The sequence below is a fragment of the Ursus maritimus genome, unplaced genomic scaffold (assembly GCF_017311325.1).
Source record: "Ursus maritimus isolate PB19 unplaced genomic scaffold, ASM1731132v1 scaffold_16, whole genome shotgun sequence".
Classification (NCBI taxonomy): Eukaryota; Metazoa; Chordata; class Mammalia; order Carnivora; family Ursidae; genus Ursus; species Ursus maritimus.
The window spans coordinates 57,703,281-57,729,867 of record NW_024424008.1 but is presented as its reverse complement, the minus strand read 5'-3'; the positions used below and the strand labels follow the sequence as shown (position 1 = coordinate 57,729,867).

Sequence of the window (26,587 nt, the reverse complement as noted above, 5' to 3'; positions counted from 1 at the left end):
CCTTGGACTACTGAAATAATTACTAATAGCTTGCTAATATTTATTGGTATTTACTGTATTCCAGAATATATGCCCAGGTACTCTAGATGCATGTTTTTTGGTTAATTTCTCCCGTAACACTTGAAGTAGAAGGTACTATGATCTTTGCTAGACGAGGAAACTGGCAGAGGCCCAAGAGATTTGCTCAGCTAGTGAGATAAGGAGCTCAGATTGTCATCTGTATGATTCCAAAGCCTACATTTCCCCCGCATGATAGCGTATTGCAGCAGGATGATACTAACTTCTAGAATAGCTTTTTGAGGTGATATTCTATGTTGAGTTGGCTTGATGAAACCAAATTTAAAGTCTTATCTAATATTACAGTTCTAAAAAGGCAGGTTTTTTTTTTTTTTTTTGTGGAAAGGAGATATGCTCAACTATTTTTTAAGATTTTTCACTGCTATTGAATTTATCCCTTTGGTTAATTTTCTTTTATCTGGTTTAAGTTTGCTTTCCATTCCTATTATATATCATGCATTGAAACCACTTATTTTTACAGTGTTTTGTCTCTTATATACGCTCCGTGTATCTGATGAAGGATAAAGAAATATTTGATGTGAATAAATTACCTATACCTGAATATGCCCTGTAAGTATTCATATTACAGTTTTGATTTGAATCCTCAAATAGAGCTCATTTATGTGAAACCTGGTTCTCTGAGAGGCCTTGTTGAAACTGCTTGGCCTTACCTTAAAAGAATCTGTTAAAGATCTGTAAAGCAAAAGATTATGTAAACTAGAAAATAGGTGAGTATTCATTTCTTGTTGCCATACAGAAGTTTGTTACTTGTAAGTGAAAATTTCTGAAAGTTACACTGGCAGTTTCCTATAATTTTGTCTTAAAGGAGATGGAGAACAATTGCTAAGCATTGTTGGAAATCTTAAATGTCTGCAGTCCTCTTGTTCTTTGGAACGCTGGCCTGGAACACTGTAGACCGTCCTTTTTTTATGCTTTTGATATGAGTTTCCTTGTCATTTCTTCCCTTATTTTAGGTTGATCCCTATAACTGCTTGCTTTTTGCCTGAATATTTTTTGTGTCTTGGTGTTTCTTAGAGGTACTCACAGTTACTATGGCAAAATGTCCCTGTTTAGTAATTGAGGTTACTATTACATAAAAAAGGGACTCTTGGTTTTGTGTTGGCTTGTATTTGATGGACTTTTTTTCTTAACCTTTTTAGCTATAAAGGAGAGATGCTCATTTTTCAGTGGAGTTCTACCTGTGGGACAAGCACTGACAAAATCCTATAGAAGCACCCTTGAGGTTAATCATATATTAAATGTCAGCATAAAATTTCCCAGTCTGTGATGAAATATGTATTTTCAAGGCAGGGTCGGTATATTTGTCCTGCTCTCCAGGAATTTGAATGACTTTACCCGTAAATGGAGTCTGATAAAAACTCGTATCTGGGGGAGCTGCTGTTTTCTGCTTCATGTTAGATTGTGAGTTTAGTATAACTGGTAATTTGTCAGTTGTAATGTTTTAGAATGATTGAAATTGCTGTATAACAGTGTGAGGCTCCTGACTCTCTCTGTAGGTAATTGATGGAAAACTGACTTCCGTGGATATAACGTGTTTTTGTCATTTATCTATTTATGTAGCAGTTACTAATTTCGCCATTTCTGAATACAATTCATGGTTTAGGTTATTGGCTCCTTTTTTGTACTTTACAAAGAAGTTCTATCCTGGTTTTCTGATTGACCTACTGAGATACTAGCAAATGGGAGGCACAGGACTTTAACACTGGAGGGTCATATTTATGGGACGTCTTGTTGCTGCAAATGCCAGGAAATCTCATCTGTTCACAGTTGAAGACCTTTGCTTTTTATTGGTGATGTTTAGGGAAGGCAGAAAGTTAACTTCTGAGCCTAAATAATTGGTACAGTTTAATGTGGTGTTTCTTAATTTTTGTGGCTGTTTAGACGTGTAATTTCCTGGATGTATAAATTCCTTTAGAAGCCCTTTGTTACCTAAAGCAGTGTGAGGTATGTAGGATATAATGAATGTTTTTAAAAATTATTTTCCTAAAGAAACATGTTTTGAACAGCTAATATGTATAGTTCATTGTGCTGGATGTTAAAATTATAGATGTATGTACTCCTACCTTAAAGGAGCTCCAAGATTTAGTAGCTGAGAGAGAGACATAAATACAATTGTAAAATACTGAGAGAAACACTCTGATGGATGCGAGTCTGTGATCCCACCCTGTAGCCCCCATAACAGTAATAATGGCAAGTGCTCAGTAGTGGCTGCGGATGTGCCGGGCAGTGTTTTAAGTGCGTGGCGTCTGTGAACTCATTTTACTCTTGCAACAACCCTATAATGTTGATACTGATCATGCCGTTTTGCAAATAAGAGAACTGAGGAATAGAGGTTAAGTAACATCCTTCAGTCTCATAGCTAGTGGGTGACAATCAGGATTTGAAACTCAGCAGTCCCATTTCTGAGTCTACGCTTTACCACTGCACCTCTCAGTTTCCTGAATCTTGTCTCATAGGAAAGAGGCAGTGGATCCATGTCATAATGTTAGCTGTTTATCGTAGCAGGCCTGGCTTTAGGAGTTTTTTTTCCATTCCCTTAGTCACAATTTAGGAGCTGGGAAAGACCTGATCATAAAGTGAATCTTGATCTTAGAAAGAGAAAATAATTTTTCTTTTCTTTTTTGATTTCTTGTTTAGAAATCATTTTTTTTTTTGTAGAAGTGATTATGTTGTATTAAGTGTCTAAGAGGAGAAGACAGTGATAACTCGCATTTGTTCTTTGTAGAGAATTGTCCTTTCATGTCTTTTTCCATGTCCATGTCTTTTTCAGCTTTAGTATTTACGTTTCTCAAAGTGTTTTCACTTAGCAAGTCAGGTTGTTACAACAGCTGTGAGATGGGCCTAGTTACTGTTACCCCATCTTTGTGGAAGCTGAGGCTGAGAGAGGTAAGCTAGACATAGGCAGATTTGGTACCTGAGCTAGTCCCTTGTTTCTGGTGTTGAGCTCTTTATTTTAATATTCTTTTTTTTTTTTTTTTAAGATTTTATTTATTTATTTGACAGAGATAGTGACAGCCAGCGAGAGAGGGAACACAAGCAGGGGGAGCGGGAGAGGAAGAAGCAGGCTCATAGCGGAGGAGCCTGATGTGGGGCTCGATCCCAGAACGCTGGGATCACGCCCTGAGCCGAAGGCAGACGCTTAACCGCTGTGCCACCCAGGCGCCCCTGAGCTCTTTATTTTATACCTTATTAACCACTTAATGAAAAATGGGGTATTTCCAGTGTTTTCTGACAGGTGTTCAGTATTTTTTGGCTTGCCTTTTGGATATCTAACCTGTCAAGATTGAGTTGTATCTCAGAGGAGTGTTTTCTTTAAAAAAAAAACTCCCAAAATAAATCTCCACTCTTGAGAAACTATTGCATAATACCAATAGATAACCGTTTTCATTTACTCATATTTAAGGTCTCTTGGTCTTGCTGTGGCACCACGGGTAAGATTTCTTCAGAAAATGCAGAAACAACACACCAAAGAATTGGTGGTGAGCCAAGATAATAAAGTAATTGAGCCAAGGGCTCCCTCCCTCACTAATGATGAAGTGGAAGAATTTAGAGCCTACTTCAATGAGAAAATGTCCATCCTTCAGAAAGGTGGGAAAAGACCAGAAGGGACAGAATACACACTTGCTAATGGGATTAGTGATGAAGAGGAAGAGGAGAAGGAAGATGAAGAAGAAATGGGAGAGAAACTGGCAAAAGCAAAAGCGTCTCAGCCTCAATCTGTCCCTAGCACTGGGGAGTCCAAGGAAGCTCCTGGACAGTTCTTGGACAGAGATGAGGAGGAGGAGGACGGACAGGATGCTGATTTCTTTACGGTGAAGCGGCACAATGTATTTGGGTTGGACCTTCAAGATAACAAAGCACTACAGGTAAGTTTACCCCCAGTGGAGCGTCTTCTGTTATTTCCCACCATTTCTTACCCTGTGCTGCTTGTGGCCTTTGGGGAAATATGGGGGAAATAAAGACTAGGAGAAATTTGTAGGATGGCTTTCTTTGCAGTGAACTCTCCCCTCCTTCTCCATATTTAAAGATGGAATAGGTGCCTAAGAATTCTCATTGTTCATAACTTTAGGAACTCTAAGAAGGCTGACAAGTTTAATCTTCTCCTTTGTCATTCTTCTGAGGCATGTTTTAAAAGTAGCCAGAGTCATGGTTATAGTGTCAAGGAAGGCAGGTGATGGGGTTCTTTGGTTTATTGGTGTGAGGATCCTTCACTGTGATTCTTAACATACTACTTTCTGATTTAAATCGTTATAAATGTTCCTTACAACGATTTAATCTCCCTAGGCATGAATTTTACTCTTAATGAGACATTTGCTTTTGGGCACCAACCCAGTATCTTAAATAGAAAGCCAGCACTCTTTTTTAAAGGCCACTTATGAAGGTTTATTAAAAGTTTCATGTAGATCCTTTGTTTCTCTATAGCTACCTGCCAGGAGACATAAAAGGGATGATTCAGATAAAGCACCTGTTTTCTGGAGTACTTGTAGGTGTACAGTGAATGTGTTTCACCTCTCCTTCCCTAGGTCCCTTCCTGTTTTGTATGCCTTTGTTCTTAATCATTTCTTTAAAGGAAATTGAATAAAAAATGAAGCTGAGCTCTTTTTTTTTATACAGTGTTTAATAAAATTCTAAGTAGTCTTAGAGTACTAAATTTTGAACTTTGAAACTTGGATATGTGTTTAAGTAACTAAATAAAAATCTTGGGAAGGTAGCAAACATCGTTATTTGGTGCTTAATATATTTAATTAGGCATTTTCTAAACATTATCTTATTTGGTTTTTGAATAACCCCCTGTGACGTAGGTACTTATCTCATTATACAGGTGGAGGGAAAAAGCAGCTAAGACACAGAGATAGTAAGATCGTGAGGCGTACAGCTTGTTACTGGCATAGTTGGAATTTGAGCCTAGGTATTCTGACTTGATTGACCAAGAACCAGGATACTGATCTCGTTTTTGAAGTGTGATTTATCACTTTTTCTTACAGAGTTGATACACTTTATGTGTTATCTGACAAATCTGTGGTTAACCTAGGGCCACAAAGATTTTCTCCTATGTTTTCCTCGAGAACTTTTACAGTTTTAGTACATAAATTTAAGGCTCGTGTTTATTTTCGCTGATATTTGTGTATGGTGTGAGGCAAGGGTTAAGGTTCTTCTTCTTTTTTTTTTTTTTTTAAATGAATGTCCAGTTGAGCCAGTGCCTTTGTTAAGTAGTGCTTTCCCTGTTCAGTAACCTTGACCTTGTTCACGGTTGACCATGTATGTGTAGGTCTCTTTGACTCACTTTCGTTTCTGTAGCCATCCTTTCACCAGTAACACCCATCTTTGTTAGCTTCATGGTAAATCTCGAATTTGGTGGTACAATTCTTCCAACCTGATATTTAAAAAAAATTGTTTTGGTTCTTTTTGGACCACTGCATTTCCATATAAGTTTTTGAATCAGTTGGTTAATTGGTACAAAAAAAATATGATGGTATCTTCATTGAGATTGCGTTGAAATCTATAAATCTGTTTGAGGAGTATTGACATTTTGAGTCTTCTGATTCAGGAATATGGCATATCTTTCCATTTATTTAGGCCTTAAAATCTTTTAGCGTGGTTTTATAATTTTATGCATATCTTGCACATTTTTTGTTAGATTCATCTTTTACTATTTCATAGTTCTCAATGCTATTATAAATTGTACTTTTAAAATATAACTTTCTTTGTTGCCAGTATATAGAAATACTGTTTATTTTTGTATGCCAGTCATTCTAAACTGACCTGTTAGTTCAAGTGGCTTTATTTTTGGAGATCTTTCGGATTTTCTCTGTAGATGGTCATGGGGTTTGTGAAGAAAGATGGTTTCGTTTCTTTTTTCCAATCTGTGTCTTTTATTTCATTTTCTTAATTATACTGTATGTTGAATAAGTAGTGATGGGTGTGGCCATCATTGTTCTGTTTCTGATCTGTGAGAGGGAAAACATTCAGTCTTTTACATCTGATGTTAGCTATAGGTTTTTTTTTTATAAATGCCTTTATCAGGGTAGGAAAGTTCCATTCTATTAGCTGTGTTGGTGTGTTTATCAAAATGGACGGTGAGAATTTTGTCAGATACTTTTTTTTTTCAACTATTAAGGTGAACATATAGTTGTTCTGTTGATAGATTGATTTTTATTTTAGTGTTGAACCAACCTTAAGTTCCTATAATAAACTTAGTTGTGATGTGTTTTATCTGTGGCAGGATTTTGTTTGCTAATATTTTGTTAAGGGTCTTTATTTCTGTGTTCATGAGGGATATTGGCTTAATTTCTTCTAATGAGTTTGGGACCATGACACATTTTAAAAGGTTTTGATACATTTTGCCAAACTATGCTACAGAAATGTCACAGTCGTTGTCCCACTGGCCTTGTCTGTCGTTGCCCATTTACTTCCTCTAACACTGAATATTAACATGTTTTTGCTATTTTGAAAAAAAAAATCAATGAGAAATATGTTAAAACCATTTGAATTTATCTTTCTTTGATTCTGTTATTGAACATTATTCATTTATTTCACCTGTATAATTTCTGTGTATGTGTATTGCTTGTGTTTTTCCCTGTTTTTCCCTGCTAGATACTGGTGTTTTTTGTCAGTCTCCAAATGTCCTTAAACATTTGTTACTGTCTCTGGCTTTTTAAACTTTTTTTATATCTCTTGTCACACAAAATTCTATGTTGGACTGCCTCCCTTATTGGATTCTGAATTCCTTGAAATTAATGTCTTACTGACCGGTATGTTTTCAGGGCCTGATAAGGTGTCTAGCTCCTGTTGAATTTCAAAAAATGTCTCATGAATGAATGAGTGAATTAATGAATTTCTTATTCTTTCACTTTGATAGTTTTATTCATGCTGTGAATTATATACATTTCATGCATGTGGGATTTATTTTTAGAAACCTATATTTTGAAACTGTAAGATTTTGAAAATATCTAAGATTTATCTGATTGACTAAAAATGACTCAAAAGATATTGTTTAATTTTCTATAAACATGAGCATAAATAACTTCCTTTATTTCATTCATTAAATTATATACCTGTGGAGGCCAAGCTTTGGAACTTAGATAATAGATGAAAGTATCTAATAGTGATGATGTAAAGTTCTGATTAAGAATACATTTGCATGGTATACTATAAAAAGTTCTGTCTTTAAAATACCTACATGATTTTTTTTAGATGTAATTAATTGGAAGTATATGACCTGTACGTCAAATGTGAGGAATAGTTTGGAACAGCATGAATTTTGAGATGCTGTTAAAGGAATGTTTTTCTCTTTCTTCCTGCACATTCCCTAGTACTGTACACAGCCAGAGTTGAAATTATTGGTTCTTTGGCTGAAATAGAAATACAAGGGCTTACTGCCTTTAACCTCCCACCCTCACCTAGTCTTGCCAGCTTTACTTATTAAGTGCCTTCGGGCTTTCAAAGTCAATATTTACTTGTGTTCACATTATCCTCAGCTTTTTGGTTCTTTTTTTTTTTTAATTTTTTTTAAAGATTTTATTTATTTATTTGACAGAGATAGAGACAGCCAGCGAGAGAGGGAACACAAGCAGGGGGAGTGGGAGACGAAGAAGCAGGCTCATAGTGGAGGAGCCTGATGTGGGGCTGGATCCCATAACGCCGGGATCACGCCCTGAGCCGAAGGCAGACGCTTAACCGCTGTGCCACCCAGGCGCCCCGCTGCTTTTTGGTTCTTTATCGTGTTTTTAAAACATTTGGTTTTGAGTGTGATTTTTGCATCTGCAGTCATAGTCAGCTTTCCATTTTAACCTTTGATCTTGCATTTTGTATTTTAGTATTGAGTTGTACTCAATGGATGCTATTTTCTTCCTTTATTACCAATTTTTAAGGATAGACCTGAGAAGGTAAAGAAAACCAAACCATACTCAAATGGAAATAATACTAGTATTTAAACATAAATGAATGTATTCCCCTTGGGAGACTAAGTTCTTATTCAGACACCACTGTCTTTGTTCAAATATTTTGTTGTTCCTGTTTCAGAATTGCCTTTGGGGACAACATACCAGACACACAAGAGAACTGGTCACGTTACTTATATCACAGGCTATTCTTTGTTGAGATTATCTTTTCTTTCCTTTCTTGCCCCCTTAGAAAGGGAGGAGATTTGTCGAATTCATTTAAAGTTTGGAGCCCGTGGAGACACATTGGATTGCAGATGACATGGGATTTGTTTCATAATCCTATCATTGTCATTGGTAAAATAATGTATTTGGTGTTTTATTGTATACCAAATTCTTACAAGTTCTCATTTTGTCCTCATGACAGGAAAGGCAGATGATGATATTTAAATTTCACGAAGCCTTTTAAATGACTTTTCCAAAGTCACAGTGGTGGAGTCAGTACCCAGAACCTGTCTCTGATGCCAAATCACATTCTCCTTTTACTTTGTCCTGTTTCCTACCGTAATTTGTCCTTAGTTTACTTGCTCTAAATAGGTGAGGCCAGTGTAATTGACAGCACTTTAAATAACTTTGTGCTGCCCATTGTGTGCAGACACATGGAATACAGAATTGATGTGTTTACCTCTTTAGACCTGGGCATGAGTGGAAAAGAGAGATGCCGAGTACGTGGTACAAGCGATGTCTTCTGGAAGACTGCCTTGTCGTAGTCCTTTTCTTTTTGACAGGTTCAAGGCATTGGCAGAGAAACAGATTTCCTTAGTACTGGAGAGCGAATCATGAGTGACAGAGCAGGAAAGAGATGGTAGGAGAGAGCCCAGCAGGCGTCATCACACACCAGGGCAGTAGAGGTTGGCTGACCTCCTGTCATAGGGAAGAAGCTTGTGTTTTAGTTAGTTTTATTGGCTGTTGGCTAGAAAGTTGACATCCAAGAAAACAGTGTTAGAGAAGAATATGAGTATGTAATTAATGTGATGAATTTAAAATGATTTTAAAACATTTTCTTAAATATAAGAATGAAATATCTAAGCATCTACTTTTATCTTTCTCATTTTATAATTGTTTAGAGATGAGACTGACAAGTGGATTCCATTTTAAACTCAGCACTTGTCGTTTTAAAGCCATCAGAAGAGTAAACCTAGGTCAGCGTTAAGATTTGAATGATACTCATAAATAATTCTTTGTTTATCTGTTTTTATCTAGAGTAGAATCTATATTTTGTTTATTTGGAGTCTTACATTTTTGCACAATAATTCTTGGTATTGCAAGAATTCCCTGGTGGTAATAGATTAGCTGCCATTACTATTATTTATTAGTGTTCTCTTATAAAAGTATTCTAACATTCTGAATCAAGATTCTGATATATGGGAGCTGGAGTTTTTCTGACTCTTTTCTCTGTGTCTTTTCTCTTTCCCCCTTCCTCCTCCTTCCTGCTTGTCTTTTTTTTCCTCCTTCCAGGAGCGAAATTACTGAGTGCCTACTGGATGCCAGGGATTGTGCTAGGGACTTAGTGAGTTTTAGAGGCTTATACTTGAGTTAACCAAAATTTCAGTAGAGAATTCCAGCTTTTTCTTCATTTATTTGTTCATGCAGCCAAATGGTTTAAAGCTATAATATTGGCACATGGGAGAGAATATGGACTGGGGCAGCAATTTTACCTTTAAGAATGGATAGGTGTTAATGGGGGGTGGGTAAGCACTCTAAGCAGAGTACAGAGTGAGAAAAACCATGACAACAAGAAAGTATGTGTTTAGTATGGGGAGCTATTTTTGGTATGATGTTCGGTAGTTAGCCTTTGTGAGCCTTAGTGTCTGTGTTTGTAAAATGGGTCCAATAACAATGTCTACTTGGCAGAGTTATTGTGATTAGAAATAGAAAGCATCCAGCACAGTTGTATACATAGAAGGAGATAGTTAACATTAGTTATGATTTCCACTCAATAAAGTATCATAGGAACATGCAGATTAGGGGATGATACAGTTTTGCCAGTGCCATGGCCAGGCAGCGTCTGAGGTAGTTGCTGGGGAAAAATAAGGCCTTTGTCTGTATCAGGGCCAGTTTTAGAAAGAAAAAGTGATGCATTTCATTTACTCCAGGTGTTATATCAGAAAACAAATTTGCTTTTATGATTCTATGATTCTATGATTTTATCCACTATGCATAGTGGATAGAGTATTTCTCACTTCCTCAGACTTGCGCATTGATCTGGAGTGCTAAACCCTACGCTAATATCACGGGTCCAGGTGACATCACAGCCAAATATTTGTGGAGAGTTTATAATTTGATATGACGAGGCTATATTAGGCAAACACAGTGCCTTGTAGAAATGGATTGATTGCTTATAAATAGAACTAAAAGTGGTATTGACAGTGGATATTTATTTCATGTGGAATCATTAAATGAAATTATTAAGTTAATTTTCTGGGTGGGGAGTTCTCTGTCCAGTTACCTGGCAATAGTCTTGTGGATATTAATACTGTGCAGTATATTTCTAGAAGATACTATGTAGAAGATAATAGGTTATGGATTTTGCTTATATTTAAAGACTGTTGATTTAAAAATTGACATTAGAGGAAGTAATGCCCTTGTTTGGGGAATGATTGGGATATACTGATGAACTGTTGCAGGAGAGTGCTGGTTTAGCTGTTTTTTTTTGTTTTTTTTTTTTTTAAAGATTTTATTTATTTATTTGACAGAGACAGCCAGCGAGAGAGGGAACACAAGCAGGGGGAGTGGGAGAGGAAGAAGCAGGCTCATAGCAGAGGAGCCCGATGTGGGGTTCAATCCCAGAACGCTGGGATCACGCCCTGAGCCGAAGGCAGACGCCTAACGACTGCACCACCCAGGCGCCCCTAGCTGTTTTTTATCACCATAATTATTTGCTTTAAAATGGGAATGAGCTATGGTAGCTTATTTCCTGAAATTTCTTGCAGACAACTCAGTTTTTGTAAAAGAAGTATCAGGAAGTGATGAATATTCGTTTTCTGTAATCTGCCATGCACTTTGATTATTGTATATTATTTAGTAAACTCTTATCACAGTCTTGTGTAGTATTACCCCCATTTTGCAGGTTAAGAAAGACTCTGAAAGGTTCAGTTTCTTGCCTAATGTAGTGGCAGAACTGGGATTTGTACCTGGGCCCATCCGGTGTGGTCCTTTCTTGAAGCCTGCCTTTATTTCTTCGTCTCACTGACATCTGGATTCCAGTTTTCTATTTCACTATTTTTTTTCTTTTTGGCGTTTCATGATATACCTCCATGACTGTCTTAATTTCTGTTTGTTCTGTACCAATGAGATTGCCATAACCTCGTTGTGCAAGGGTCTTATATAATGCTTAGTTGAATTAAACAGAAGGGAGAGCTCTTTAAAACCTAGGAGTCAAGATTACTGTACCCCCTTCAATTTTTGGTACCATGAAGTGGAGCAATGGTGGGATGACCTTAAATGTTGAGTAGTTTAAATAGAGGTGGTATATATGTTCTTCTGTCTTTCTGCAGGTGCTTTTTCTTTTTCTTTTTTCCATTCTTAATTTTTTAATTGTAATTCAAACTTCATTCCAATTCCAAAGGAATAGTTATTGTGTGATTTGAAAGTTAAATGTACATACTGAGTTGGTATATAAATATATATTTTCCTTCCTTCCCTATTTGAATTTTTTATGCATATGATTTCCTGAAGATGTAAATTGACAATGGAAAGCTAAAAGCTTTTGGCTTGATGTTTATTCTTTCACATGCTGAATCATTATTATATCAACAATATTTTGACTTTTTCTCCTTCATTTCCTACTTTTATACATCCTCAATATTTAAAACATCTGCTGGCTACTGAATTTTCTTTTTTTCTTCTTTTTAAAGTGGGCTCCACACCCACTGTGGAGCCCAACGTGGGGCTTGAACTCACAACCCTGAGATCAAGACCCGAGCTGTTATCAAGACTCAGATGCTCAATGGACTGAGCCACCCAGGTGCCCCTGGCTACTGAATTTTCTAGTGACTTAATTTTATAGCCTAACTTTTGGAAACTTTATTTTTAATCAGGATATGTTTATCTTCATTTTAAAGTAAAGTGGAGGTAATGAAAGAAATGTGAAATAGGACAGGTTATTCTCGAGGGCCATGTAAATTGCCCTTGAGCTTGATTGTTAGGATAATCAGAAATAAGGAGCTTTTCAAAGTCATCAACAAGTGCTTGTTTGTATTTACAGCTCTAACGAATGTAACTGTAGAGAATTTAGCCTAATATGGCAGCTACTGTCATTATGAATAGGTGAGTTTCCAAAATGCTGTTTGTAAGACCCTTTGTTCTGAAGTCTTAGCCTATCTACCTACAGCTTTTTAACAGGAGGACTGTATTTGTGGAAGCAGTGGAGTTTACTCCTCATGTTCTCTTCACCTCTCAAATTTGTCCGAACAGATTTCCGTTTTATTTTTTCTGTTCAATATATGTTTTTGGAACAGCTTCAAAGATGTATGCCGAATCTGAGTCCAAGGCAGCAGCTGAAACAGTGCCATTTACTGGTGACAGGCAGAGTTAAATCACGTTTGCTTTGATGTGAAGCTTTGCCATGAAAGTTTGCATTTCAGGTGAAATGGAGGCTTATTAAATGAAGGCTTCATGGTTTGTTCGTTTGTTTGTTTTTAAGAAAAATTAACTCACTCACCAAATGCTTATGAACACCTGCTAAGTACCAGGTATTGAGAACATTAACAACATTCCCTGACCTCATGGAGTTTAAGTTCTAGTGGGGGAAGATGGACAAAAAAATAGGTGCATATGTTGTGGAAAAAGTGAAACAGGGTAAGAGGGAGGCAGGGTTCATGGGGGGAGGGTTGCAATTTCAGATAGAATGGTCAGAGGTCCCTGCCTGGAAGCGTGTAAGGCACTCTTCTGCCATTGGTGGCTTAAGATCTTTATTGGTTTTTAAGCACTGGAAATGTTGCTATATTCCCTTCATCCATATGTAATTTGAAACAAAAAGTATACTAAATTTTGAAACAGTAAAAGTCCTGAAGTTCTGATTTTTTCCATGATGACTACTTTATTGCTTTTGTTGAAATATATTATTTCTCAAACAGTTTAAGGTACTCTGTCTTGGCTGGTGCCCTGAACGTGTGTGTGATTTGCTGGTTGGTTGATGGAGCCTGGGAGCTAGACTGGGTAAAGGGACTGTAAAGACTCATACCCTTCTGGGAGCCCTGTTGGCAAGTTAATTGGCCAGAGCAGTGGCATTTCAGTAAAGGTCAGTGGCAACAGGGATGCCTGTACATTAAGAAAGGCCAATTTTTTTCAATAACGTTAAAGCCTAAGTATCGACTGTATACAGTTGACATTAGAAACAAAACAAAACCAAAAGAGTCATAGTAGGATACAGTGTTGTGGGATATTTGTGTGCGTAATGAATGATGCTTAATGAATGGAACATAGGACTTATCATTTAGAAAATGGTGCAGTTTCTCTTTAAGCTTTCCCTGTCTTTTGGGTTTTTGATGGGTGGGATTTGGCTCTCTGAGGGACACCACCACACCTGGGGTATGAGGGTTCTTTGACCCCTTTTGGTTCCGGGTTCCCTTTTTAAATTGGGCGCTCACCCCTTCAAAAAAGGAAGGAAGGGAGGTTAAGAGGAAGAACTGATAAATTGGTCTTTGACAGATGCATTGACTGTGAAAGAAATGTGTAGTCAGGTGACTTTTCTTGAGAGCAGGTTCCATTTCTTGCTTGTTGCTGCATGGTCTGCAGCATCTTTGACATGGTAGACACCACTTATTTGTAGTTTGGGGTCATTTTCTTTCAGAGAATCTCTCCTGTGGCATTCATCAACAACACTTTCATCCCTAGTATCAAAATAAAGCAATAATGTAACTTCCTAAACAAGTCATGATTGGAAACATCTACAATGAAGTTTTAATAAACTGAATTTTAAAATTTTTATTTTTCAAGTCAGGAGTGTTTCGCTATAGGACAAAAAGTTTATCTCTATAAACAGGTAGCAGATCATCAATCTCTGGACATTTCCACCTCCAGAAGGCTGTTGCTATTTTTGGTTTGTTTTCTTTTCTTTTCTTTTTTTAGCTTGCCTTGTGGTGGTTAGAATAAAGGTGACAGACGGTCCTGATATAGTGTTGGACAGAAAATCTGCTGGTTTTTGTTTGGCATTATAAATGATTGAAAACTGAGTGATATTTTGTTACAGTTCTAATAAAGCCAACACAGTAGTGATTCTTACAGTGCATTAATTTTAAGCTCCAGAAACAAGTGCCTTAGTAAATGTCCCTGGAATATATGAAGAAAATCCTAACCATTAGACATGCATGAAATAGAAATCATGTATTGCAACTTTTCTGAGAGCACATAAAGGATGCAGCTCATATTTTCACTGATAATCTCTCTTGATGGAATTTTCCTTACCGTTGATCTGCTTTCTCCCCATCCCTCATATTGGTGGAATAAATGAATCATTTAATTTCTCAGTAGCAATCACTATAGAGCCTGCCTCCAAATAGTAATTCCTAAGTTTGTTTTCTAAATTAAAAAGGCATATTTCCTGTTACATCTTCTGGGTAATCATGATTAGAATAATTCTGCCACCTGCACGAATTTTCATATCTGCTGGTTTTTGTTATGGAAAGCAACAGAGCAGAGGAATGCTTTCTTCCTTGCTGTGATTCCTAATTTTGGAAGGTACACTAATTTCAGAATATTTGATAGAGGAAATGGTTGCATATTCCAAACGCACTTAGTAAGAACTTGCTAAATAACCTGTTTTCTCCTATGGTTTGGTTCAGCCTTGTTTTGTTTTCTTTGTATCTCTTGATCTATCTAGACTGTTTTTCCGAGCTGCTGACATTTCCACAAAGTAGAACTTTACAAATCAAAGACTGGGTAAAATTCTCTTCGGCTCTCTACTCCCCACCCACATCTTCTGTGACTGATTTTTTTTTTTTAAAGGAATCTGAAAAGCTGGTTTTTAGTGACTCTTATTTTCTCCTTACTATATTCTATTAAAGGTTGTTACTTGACTCAATTTCAAGCGCATTTAGTAATATGTGTTCTAATAGCTATTGGTTCATTTTATGTAATAACTTGAACAAAGTATTGGTTTTTTTTATGAGTGTTTTTAGAAATAATACTCTATTTCTAACTTTCCCTCTTCCAAGAAGAAGAGGCAGAAGGTATTTAATTGCCAAAAAATATGCTATCAGACAGGCTTCAGGACACTATTTGGTTTCCAGCCTGACTACTAATACCAGTTTAGCTAACCAGATTTATATAATGGTTTTATAATTATAGGATTAGATATGGGGTACTGGGTTAATTCTCTTCTCTTCCTTTCCTCACCTCCCATTGACTAACTCTTGTATGTGGCGGAAATTACTGATTCATTTGGCTTTTCTTATTTACTGAAGAGAGAAAAACAAGTTATTTCTAGGTTTCAAGAACTGTGGAGAGTCTGAAATGCCACTCTACTTGCAGATTAACAAGTAAGCCTGCCACATTTTGATTTATGTTGCCAGACAACTCAGGCCATAGCCAGCTGCCGGAAGGAGCTTCAAAGTTTGCGCTGGTTTTCTGGTTCCTGAATTCCACAGGGACCGTGTGCACGTGCAGCCAGCTTGGTATCATCTGCAGAATAGGTTTGTGTGAGAGCTAAGGAGCTTCTCTTGGAAAGGGCCGCTAGCCAGCCTGTCCAGCCTTCACCCAGAGAGGAAACATTACCTTTATTAACCTGACCCGGAGCGAATCTGTTTGCTGCCCCCAAGCGAGATATTGTCTTTATCTTCCAAGGCTGTGCGCTCTATTGACATTCTTGAAAAGATGATCAGGAGGAGTAATGGAAAGAAGATGAGCAGACAGATGTCCATTGATAGATGAACGAATAAAGAAGATGTGATACACACACACACTATGGAATATACTCAGCCATCAAAAAGAATGAAATCTTGCCATTTGCAACAATGTGGATCGAATTAGAGGGTATTATGCTAAGTGAATTAAGTCAGTCATACAAATACCATATGTTTTACTTATGTGGAATTTAAGAAACAAAACAGATGAACATAGTGAAAGGGAAAGAAAAATAAAATAAGAGGAAAACAGAAAGGGAGACAAACCATAAGAGACTCTTAACTCTAGGGAACAAACTAGGGGTTGCTGGAGGGGAGGTGGATGGGGGGATGGCGTAACTGGGGGAGGGGCATGAAGGAGGCACGTGATATGATGAGCACTGGGTGTTGTATGCAACTGATGAATCACTAAATTCTACCTCTGATAATACAGTGTGTGTTGACTAAATTGAATTTAAATTCAAAAAAAAAAAAAAAGGATGGGCAGATACACCAGGACCCATGGATGATTGTCCCTGAAGCTACGTAGCCACAGAAGTACTCCTTAATCTGTCTTTTCGTTGCGGTCTGCTTCTCCCAAGTGAGAATATAGAACAACTACTTCTGTTGAAATGACGAACATGAATTCCAGAGATACACAGGTTCTTCTGTGTTTGGGAAGGCCCTAACCTTGTGGGGAGTTATGTTTGCTGGGACTGAGTAGGTGCTGCAGAGTGTGCTTCCTCAGCACCCCACGCTTACCACTGTCATAGCACAGAACACGCCACACTAGCCTAGTGTTTGTTTTCCCACCATACTCTAAACCTTTAGGAAGGTAGGGAATGTGTGTCATTCATTTTTGTGTCTTTGTATCCATCAGGATTGCCTGTCACTATAGTAGGTTCTCAGTAGCTGTTTGTTGAATGAAATGTGTGAATGATTAGTAAGTGAGTAGAACCTTTTAAGTTCAAATATAGTTGACCTTTTATCTGTTTATTCAGATTCCTTATCCCAACTTGAGACTGTACCATTTGATAGAAAAATGTACCTGGAACATAAGTGGCCAGAAAGTGGTTGCTGGCTGTTTGGGTTAATTTTAGATAGGACCCTAGTACTGGAATTCAGAAGCTGGGTTAGATAACAGTAAATATCTAGTGTGAAATCTTTCCTAAACCTCTGTTAATCCATCCATCACCCTGTCCTCTTCATACTGGTTGTTTTGATCTCTGGACCTGTTTCCTCTCTCTTCTCTCGGGGAAAAACAGTAAGTGAAATATTGGCTGCCCACCTTCTTCTAAAGATGGTGGAGGAAGTTCTTTAGAAAAACGGACTTCTTAAGTTGTCATAATTCTAATTATTTTTAAATACTGCATAGATTACTTTAAATTTTTGCTTAGTATCAAACTTTTATGAAATTGAATTGGATCTAAATGTACTAGATCTCATTCCATTCTCATACAAATTGCCACAGAAAGTATTAGTGGCATATGTTAGTGTAAAAGCTCTCTTCTGTAGGAGGAATGGCCCTGTGATGTCAGAGAGTAATTAGTCTCACAAACTTTGAAACAGAGTGCAGTTTGCTTTTGTTTAAAAGGTCAGTGTTTCAGCCTCTATCCTTACACACAGAGCAGGTCCACACCTTCTTCTCACTCTTTTCATTGAAAACATCATTAAATACTCATTAGCTTTTTAAAATATCATAGTTATTTTTAAAATTTCTTTTTCCTAAAAATTTAATGAAATATTTTGTAAAGAAAATAAAAAAGAAAAACTAACTTCTTACATTGAACCACCCGTAATTTTATTTTACATTGAGTTCACTTGTAGAGATCAGTTTGATCCTAATGTTCTCCCATGAAAGGTTTGTTTCATGTCTAAATGTGTAGGTGGTTCTGTGTAGAGTTAAGACAAAAAGCGTGTGTATAAGTCACTGTTGCCAGAAGACTTTATGAGACCCTTCCCTAGAGCTGTGTCCTTCTTCAGCTGCAGGTTTAACCTCGGCAGAGGCAAATGGAAGCAGTCTTCCTGTTTCTCGGCTCCTGTTTCTCCTCACCCAGTGCCGCTCAGGTCCTTTTGTCCCCACATTTAAGAAGCTTGCAGGAGAATCTAAAAACTGCTAAGTAGTAGTTCTGCTATCTCTTGAGACATGTGGATAAGCATGATAATCAAAATTATCTAATTATTTTAAACCAGAAACGAAAGAATTGTTTTGGCAGGTCTGTGTGTTCACATTTGTGTTGGGATTATGTGTTCTTGCCAAGAGTGCATTTAGCAGTATAAAGAAAAATGACGCATAAGCTTTTTCAACTTTGGACCTACAGTTCATTGGTACTTAATTATATTGTCATTTATGTCATTAATTTGAATGGCTTTAGGTAGTTGTCTAGGAATTCCTCAGTTCAGAAGTTGAGGGCAAGAGTACTTTCATTGCAGTTGGGAAGCTTTTTTCCGGGCGCATCCATTTACTAAGCTGTGCACATTGTGTGAAATATAAAGCCTTAGAAGATGACAAGAAATGATTATTTGATGAGGCTATTTATGCCTCTGGTTTTCTCAGTCTGAAAGATTCTGCTGGTCCACTTAGGGGCAGTGATTGTGGTCATTCAGTTTCAGAATAATAGAAGAGCCTCAGGAAATGATGAGTAGGGAAGCAAGCAAAGGATAATTTTTATTTGTATGTTTTTGTATTATCCAAGTTTACTACTGTGACCACTTATACAGTTTAAATACAAATCTGATCATAGTGTCAAGTAAAGAAAACTTGATGTAGATTCATCTTAAAATGTGACTTCTAAAAATGAGAGTCCTCCTTTAAAAATTTCTTTAAATATTTATTATTGAAGTATAATTGGCATATAGGGTTACATTAGTTTTAGGTGTACAATATATTGATTTGACATTTCTATACATTACTCACTCTAATAAATGTGTTGTCTATCACCTTACAATGTTATTACAATATTATTGACTATATTTCCTATGCTGTACTTCTACTCTCTGTGCCTTACTTATTTTATAACTGGAATTTTGTACCTCTTAATCCCCTCATCTATTGCAACCCCCCCCCCCACTCCCCTCTAGCTACCATCAGTTTGTTCTCTGTATTTGTGTTTGTTCTTCCGTTTTATAGATCCCACATATAAGGGAAATCATTTGGTATTTGTTTTTCTCTGACTTACTTCATTTAGCAGATACCCTCTAGGTCTGTTCATGTTGTTGCAGATGGCAATACCTCATTCTTTTGTTATGGCTGAGTAGTAGTCCACTATGTGTGTATGTATGTGTGCATATATCTTTTTTTTTTTTTTTTTTTAGATTTTATTTATTTATGTGACAAAGAGACAGCCAGTGAGAGAGGGAACACAGCAGGGGGAGTGGGAGAGGAAGAAGCAGGCTCATAGCGGAGGAGCCCGATGTGGGACTCGATCCCGGCACGCCGGGATCACGCCCTGAGCCGAAGGCAGACGCTTTAACGACTACGCCACCCAGGCGCCCTGCATATATCTTCTTTATCTATCTATGGGCACTTGGGTTGCTTCCATATCTTGGCTATTGGAAATCATGCTGCAGTATACACGGGGGGTGCATATATCTTTTTGAATTAGCGCTTTCGTTTTTGTTGAAGATGTTGAGCATCTTTTCATGTGGCTGTTGGCCATCCATTTATCTTGGTTAGAAAAATTTCTATTCGTTGGATTGTTTTTTTGGTGTTGAGTTGTATAAGTTCTCTTATTTTGGGTATTACCCTTATATTTTGGGTATATACCCTTATCAGGTATATCATTTACAAATATTCTCTTTCATTCAGTAGGTTGTCTTTTTGTTTTGTTGATTGTTTCCTTTGTGGCGCAAAAAATTTTTATTTCCATGTAATTTCAGTAGTTTATTTTTTCTTTAGTTTCCCTTACCTGAGGAGACAGATCCATAAATATGTTGCTAAGGCTGATGTCTAAGGGATGACTGCCTATGTTTTCTTCTAGTTTTATGGTATCACGTCTCATATTTAGGTCTTAAATTCATTTTGAGTTTATTTTTGTGTATGGGGTAAGAAAGTGGTCTAGGTTCCTTCTTTTCCATGTAGTTGTCCAGTTTTCCCAATACCGTTATTGAAGAGATCTTTTCTTTGTTGTACATTTTAGTCTCCTTTGTAGTAGATCCATTGACCATATAGGTGTGGGTTTATTTCTGGGCTCTCTCTCTATCTTGTTTCATTGATCTATGTGTTTGTTTTTATGCCAGTACCATCATGTTTTGGTTACTATAGCTTTGCAGTGTATTTTGAAATCTGGGGTTATGATCCCACTAGCTTTGTTTTTCTTCCTCACAATGGTGTTGGTTATTTGAAGTCTTCTGTTGCTCCCAACAAATTTTAGGATTATTTGTCCTAGTTCTGTGAAAAATGATACTGGTATTTTTATAGGATTGCATGGATTCCATAGATTGCTTTGTGTTGTATGGACATTTCAGCACTATTCTTCCCATCCATGAGCATGGTATATCTTCCTATTTGTGTCATCTTCAGTTTCTTTCATCAGAAACAGAAGTCTTCTAGGTTTCAAAATGTAGGTCTTTCGCCTCCTTGGTTAAATTTATTCCTAGATATTTTATTCTTTTTAGTACAGTTTTAAATGGGATTATTTGGAAGTCCTCCTTTTTACAATTCTCTGAATATCTTAATTATTAAACGTTACGATTAGCGTTGTGATTGTAATTGTGATTCTTAATCAGCAAGAAGACAGTAAAATATTCAGGTATGGAACTCTTCTAGACCTTGAAGTCCTGATACAGGGTTAAATATGTTGAAAATTAGTGCATCATGTTACTCCTTTCTCAGTGGAAGACTTTCAGCCCACTTCTCCACTCCCCCCACTCCCCTCACTCCCCTCTCTTTATTGATAACAGTTTTACTGAGATAAAAATCACATGAGTATCTTACAGTTTGTTCGTTCGAAGTGTACAATTCAGTAGTTTTCATTTTGTTTGTGGGGTTGTCCAACCATTTTCACAATTGTAGAATGTTTCATCACCTCCAGAAGGAAATACCACACCATTTAGCTGTTACTCCTCAAACCCCCATTTTCTTTTGGCCATAAACAATGAGTAATCTATTTTCTATCTCTACAGGTTTGCTAATTTTGAATATTTTATATAAATGGTATCATTTGTGGTCTTTTGTGACTGACTGACTTCACTTAGCATAATGTTTTTTAAGCTTCAACCATGTTGTTATATGTATCAGTACTTTATTTCTTTTTATGGTTGAATAATATTCCATTGATATGCCACTTTTTGTTTATCCATTCACCAGTTAATGGATGTTTGAATTGTTTCCATCTTTGGGCGATTATGAATGATGCTGCTATGAACATTCATATGCAGAATTTTTGTGCATATAAGCATTCGTTTTTTTGGGGTATGTAACAGCTGCTAGCTGTGTTTAACTTAATGAGGACCTGCCAGACTATTTTACAGAGTAGACGTACTGCTTTGCATTTCCACCAGCAGTGTTGAGGGGTTCCATTCTTCCACACCTTCACCAGCACTTGTCATGATCTGTACTTTTTTTATAAAGATTTATTTATTTATTTTAGAGAGAGATCCTGTGTGTGCAAGTGGTGGGAGGGGGAGAGGGAGAGAATCTTCAAGCAGACTCCCTTCTCCGAGCACAGCCTGACATGGGGCTTGATTCCATGACCCGTGAGATCATAACCTGAGCTGAAACCAAGAGTTGGATACTTAACTGACTGAGCCACCCAGGTGCCCCATGTATTTTTGATTCTAGTTATACTACAGGGTGTGAAGTGGTGCATAATTGGGGATTTGATTTGCATTTTCCTGATGACCAATGGCATGCTTATACTTGTGCTGTTTGTAGTTTCTTTAGGTAGAGAGAACATAAACATTAAGTGATGATAACAATGCCTGTTGGTTTATGTGTGTTACAGAAATGTTTTGGAGGGAGGCAGTGCAAGGACCTGTGAGGACAGGACTTGAATTGAGGACTTGAAGAAAGGAATTTATCCAAGAATTGTGGTCATAGGGACCTTTTACTTTTTAACAAGGGGATAGCATAACAAAAGCTTGCAGATGAAAATGTACGTGTCCCGTTGTGAAGATGTATATGAGGGAGTCAAAGCTAAATTTGAACAGGTGGGTTTGCTAGATTAAGAGGCTCAATATATGAACTTGAGCCTGGATAGTGTATACAGAGGATACTTAAAATGTGTATGTTTAGTATGATTATATATAAAATTATTTTCCGTAGATCAGTCTGATCAAAGTATAAATCAGGGATAGCAGATAGGTTTCCTGTTATGTGCTAACTGATCAGTTGGTGGTGGTGACCTTTATCTCTGTATTGAAAAGGATATATTCATTTTGGCTCAGTGGGCCAATCACTCAGTGTAGTGATTCAATAGGAAGGCCCACTTTTAGTACAGTATGGAAGAGTTTTGATATAATCACTACTTACTTCCCATTTCTGGAGGGTAGACTGAGGTGATAGATGTGAATATAAGCAACATGAAGAGAAGAGTAAAAGGCGTAATATTTTCATGCTGTGGATTGTGTGGGCAGAATGTTTGTGACTTCTCCCTTGACATTCCTTTTAATTGCTGGAGAACCAACTTACTTACTTACCTCTGTACTTGTTATTGCTCTGGCTAAGTCCCCCTTTCCTTCGTGTCTGCTATCATCGGCTCCCTATTCTTTGCTTTGGACTGAGCCCCCTAACGGATTTGCTTTCTCAAATCCATCCTCCAACATAGGCATCAGAATTATCTTAATTAAATGCACATCTAATCAGGACTATTACTGATCTTCCTCTTGCTGAATATATTATGTTATTATTCATGGAGTAACAGTTATTGATTCATAGAATTTGCTTTACCAAACTTTTCATGGATTCTGGCTTTTCTGAGATTTTTGGGTATACTAGGTTTATTATTAGGGTTCAGGCAGAAACATGCACACACACAAACTGTGAAAAAACTTAGTCTGCATATAGGCTTCTGTGGTACAGGTATAGTAAGTGACTAATGGATTGACCCTCCTGCAGCTAAGAATTACAAGTTTTGGATAAAATATGAAACTTAAGGACTTGAGAGAACAAAAATATGCAGATTTTAGGGAGGAGTATATGCAGATTTTAGGGAGGAGTCAAAATTAGCAAGAAAGGACTGGCACAGGTTAGAATCTCTGTTGTGGTAATTTTGCCATAAGGATGGACCACAGTTACAGAGTAGGAAGAAACTCACATAGAAAGTATGCAGTGTTTCTGGTCTGGGGACAAGGGGATAGGGCTAGGGCAGTTGTGGCCTTCAGGATGAGAGGAGACTGCTGGAAGACGTAGTCTGGGAAGGAGAGCTCCACATCATTTCAGGGGACTTAACTCTTCTTTGTCAGCAAGTGGTAGAGCAACTACATTAAATAGGCATATGAAGACACTGAGGATCCGTCTGGACAGCACCATCAGTCACTTCAGTCTAATCAATATTTTATTTTATTTTATTTTATTTATTTTTAAAAGTATTTTATTTAGTTATTTGAGAGAGAGAGAGAGATAGAGAGCATGCACACACACAAGAGCTTGAGCAGGGGGAAGGGCAAAGGGAGAGGGAGATCATCTCTAGGAGACTCCGTGCTGAGTGCAGAGCCTGATGTGGGGCTTGATTCCAGGACCCGGAGATTATGACTTGAGCTGAAACCAAGATTGGCTGCTTAACTGACTGAGTCACCCAGGTACCCCCTAATTGATATTTTAGAACAGTACATCTGATAAGTGTGAAATTTTCATTCTTTTCCAGTTCACATGCTGTATTCATAAAGTATCATATACTAAGTCATAAAATAAGCCTCAGTATATTTAAAAGGGTTGAATTCATACATAGTATATACTTTGATTACGACTGAGTTAAAATAGAAATCACTTACACATCTAGGAAGACCCCAAGTACTAGGAAAACTAAATCTGATTAGGGTTTGAAGTTGTGAGTGTCCTTGCTTGGTACCTATTTTTGGCTTTTCAGCTCTAATATTGTCATGGATATTCATTTTTAATATTGAGGTAAGAATACAGAGGAATACAGAATGGGTGGCATATGAACTATTGAACTCTACATCTGGATTTCCCCCGCAGCTTTATTGAGATACAATCATGTAGATGTTATTAGAATCCAGGGTAGTGATAATGTGGGACTCTGTTATTGTACATAGTATATATGTAGTGTACTATATATATCTTGTACTATATATAGTGTACTATATATATACATATAGTGTACTATATATATATATACACACACACACATATAGTGTACTATATATACACATATACACATATAGTGTAATATATATATATACATATATATATATATATATATACACACACAATTTTTAGAGAGGGAGGGCGAGAGATTGGTTACAGGTACATATATCTATTTTTTTTAGAAAGAGAAAGAGGGTGAGTGTGAACCAGGCGTGGGGGAGGACAGAGGGAGAAGGAGAGAGAATCCCAAGCAGGCTTCACACTTACTGTGGAGCCTACTGCGGGGCTCAATCTCATGACCCTGAGATCATGACCTGAGCTGAAATCAAGAGTTTTATCCAACTCTTGAGCCAGGCAGGTGCCCCAGGGTACTTTAATTCTTCCAGATTGGCATGTACACTATTATTCATGAGCATCTTTGTTCAAGGAACATATTTATTTCACTATTCAAGTTTGTTAGCTTACTGACAGGTTGCATGTTTTATCAAGTTCAAATTGAAGGGTCTCTTGATGCTTAAAGGTCAAAGGACTGATTTCTCTTTTGTTATGCTTGAAAGAGAGAAACCAATAATCTTATTAAATGCTTCCTTTAAATGCTTGGCTTTCTATCTCCAAGCTTCGTGGAGGTGTCACTGCTATGATTTTTTTTTTTCTGTAAATGTCAGTATATAGAGAGTGTGTAAGATATCATAAAGTAAACTGTGACTGAATCACATTGAATGTGTTGAATTTTGTTAATAAAATCGAGTTATCATGAAAGAAACCACATCAAAACTGCTTAATGATCATTTAAAGAGTGAAGAATTTCAAGCAGGTGTTATTTTGATTAAAATAGAATTATTCTTACCTGCAAATGGATTATTAAAATAGTCACTTGCACTTTTTGTTAACAAAGGTTTTTGTTTTGTTGGTAAGAAAATTAGGTTAAACAAGTATTTAAGAACTGTATTTTAATGAAATTCTACATTGAACTTACTGGTTGGAAATATGGGCAATTCTGTAAGTACTCTGTAAAAGTAATTTTTATCTTGAGCTTGTAATTTCTTTTTTTGAAGAAGAAACAATCATGATTATTATAGTCAGAACTAAAATAAAATTGCAGAATCTGTATGAAGTACAGCTGTTACTTTGAATGTTCTAATTGATGGAAATGAGAAGCCATATTAAGATTCTGATATGAAAGATCCTACTTGAGAAATTGACTGTCATTGTTTTCTTCTTTGGGAAACAATCAGAAAAGCTAACCTCCAAGAAATCTTTGTTTTAGTGTGTTCAGCAGTGCATGTTGTTGTATAACACCGTTACCAGCTTGGCTTGTCCTTCATCTAGTACTGACTAAGTAGATATACTTTGGACTGAAAGTCAGTTACAGGGTTGATTTAACCTTTAAGGTTCACTTGGCAAATATGATAGTAGAGAATGGGAGACCTGAATTATAAATATTCTACTCGGAAGTTATAAGATATTGAACTCAGACAGCTGTGCTGTAAATCCATTTCCCTGTTGTGTAGGGTTCCTCATATCCTCTGTCCCTGTTACCCTCTTCCTCTTCTGCCTGTAGACCCCTACTCAGAGTAATGTTTCAAATGTATAAAATAAAGTACATAGAATTACTTGTACAAAGTTCATGGACATCCCCATCTCCCTGACTTTTATCATGTATCAACCGCAGATGAATAGGTTTTGTTATGGGAGGAATTGAGTTAGACACCTCTAATTCTTCAAGTCTTTGAATCTAAACTTGTGGAGAGTCTCCTTTGATGAAATATCTTAAACTAATGCAAAAATCCCTTACATTATAATTTATTGTGAATCTTTAGATATCCTATAACCTACCCTTCTCCAGTGCCCTTAAATATTTTATGTTACAATACATGGCCTGTTTACTTATTTATTTATAAATGTTAAAACATTTATAATAGGCAGTGAATATATTAAACTCTTTTTTCCAGCATCCATTTGAGCAAAACATAATGCTAGGAATATAAGGCAAAACAAAAGGTCCTTTCTGTCATAAGACTTCAAAATGTATTTGGGAATATCTCTACATCCTAAAACAACAAAGAGATTAAGAAATCAGTGAAAACACACATTTTCAAGCCAGGATGTGCATCAGGAATATTTTACTCCAAAGCTAAATGGAGTTGTTTTCATTCCATGAAGACTTAATTATGTGGTCAAGTTTCTAATCAGTGTTGTAGATTTCAAGTTTAAGAGCTGTCTCATCATGGGATGAATATAGGTGCGGAAGACTTCCCAAAAATAGAATTATATAGATTCTGAAGAATGGGGCAGATGGTCAGAACGAGACACTAACATCATGACTTTGTTTTGAGGATAGTCAAAGTAACTCAGCTATAGTGAGTAGTGTTTTTTTCAGCTTTATTGAGGTATAATTGACAAATGAAATTGTAAGATATCTAAGGTGTACAGTATGCTGATTTGATGCATGTATATATTGTAGAAGAATTTCTCCCATT

General features: G+C 36.8%; 1 protein-coding gene across 1 annotated transcript in view; it reads left to right on the top strand.

The window, feature by feature from the left end:
* Positions 1-26,587, top strand: part of DDX10 (DEAD-box helicase 10) — a 261,015-nt gene that overhangs the window by 42,627 nt on the left and 191,801 nt on the right. Inside the window, exons 12-13 of the mRNA XM_040631253.1 lie at positions 539-627; positions 3,482-3,944. Of these exons, the coding sequence (XP_040487187.1) occupies positions 539-627; positions 3,482-3,944 (552 nt within the window). The remainder of the gene's footprint in view (positions 1-538; positions 628-3,481; positions 3,945-26,587) is intronic.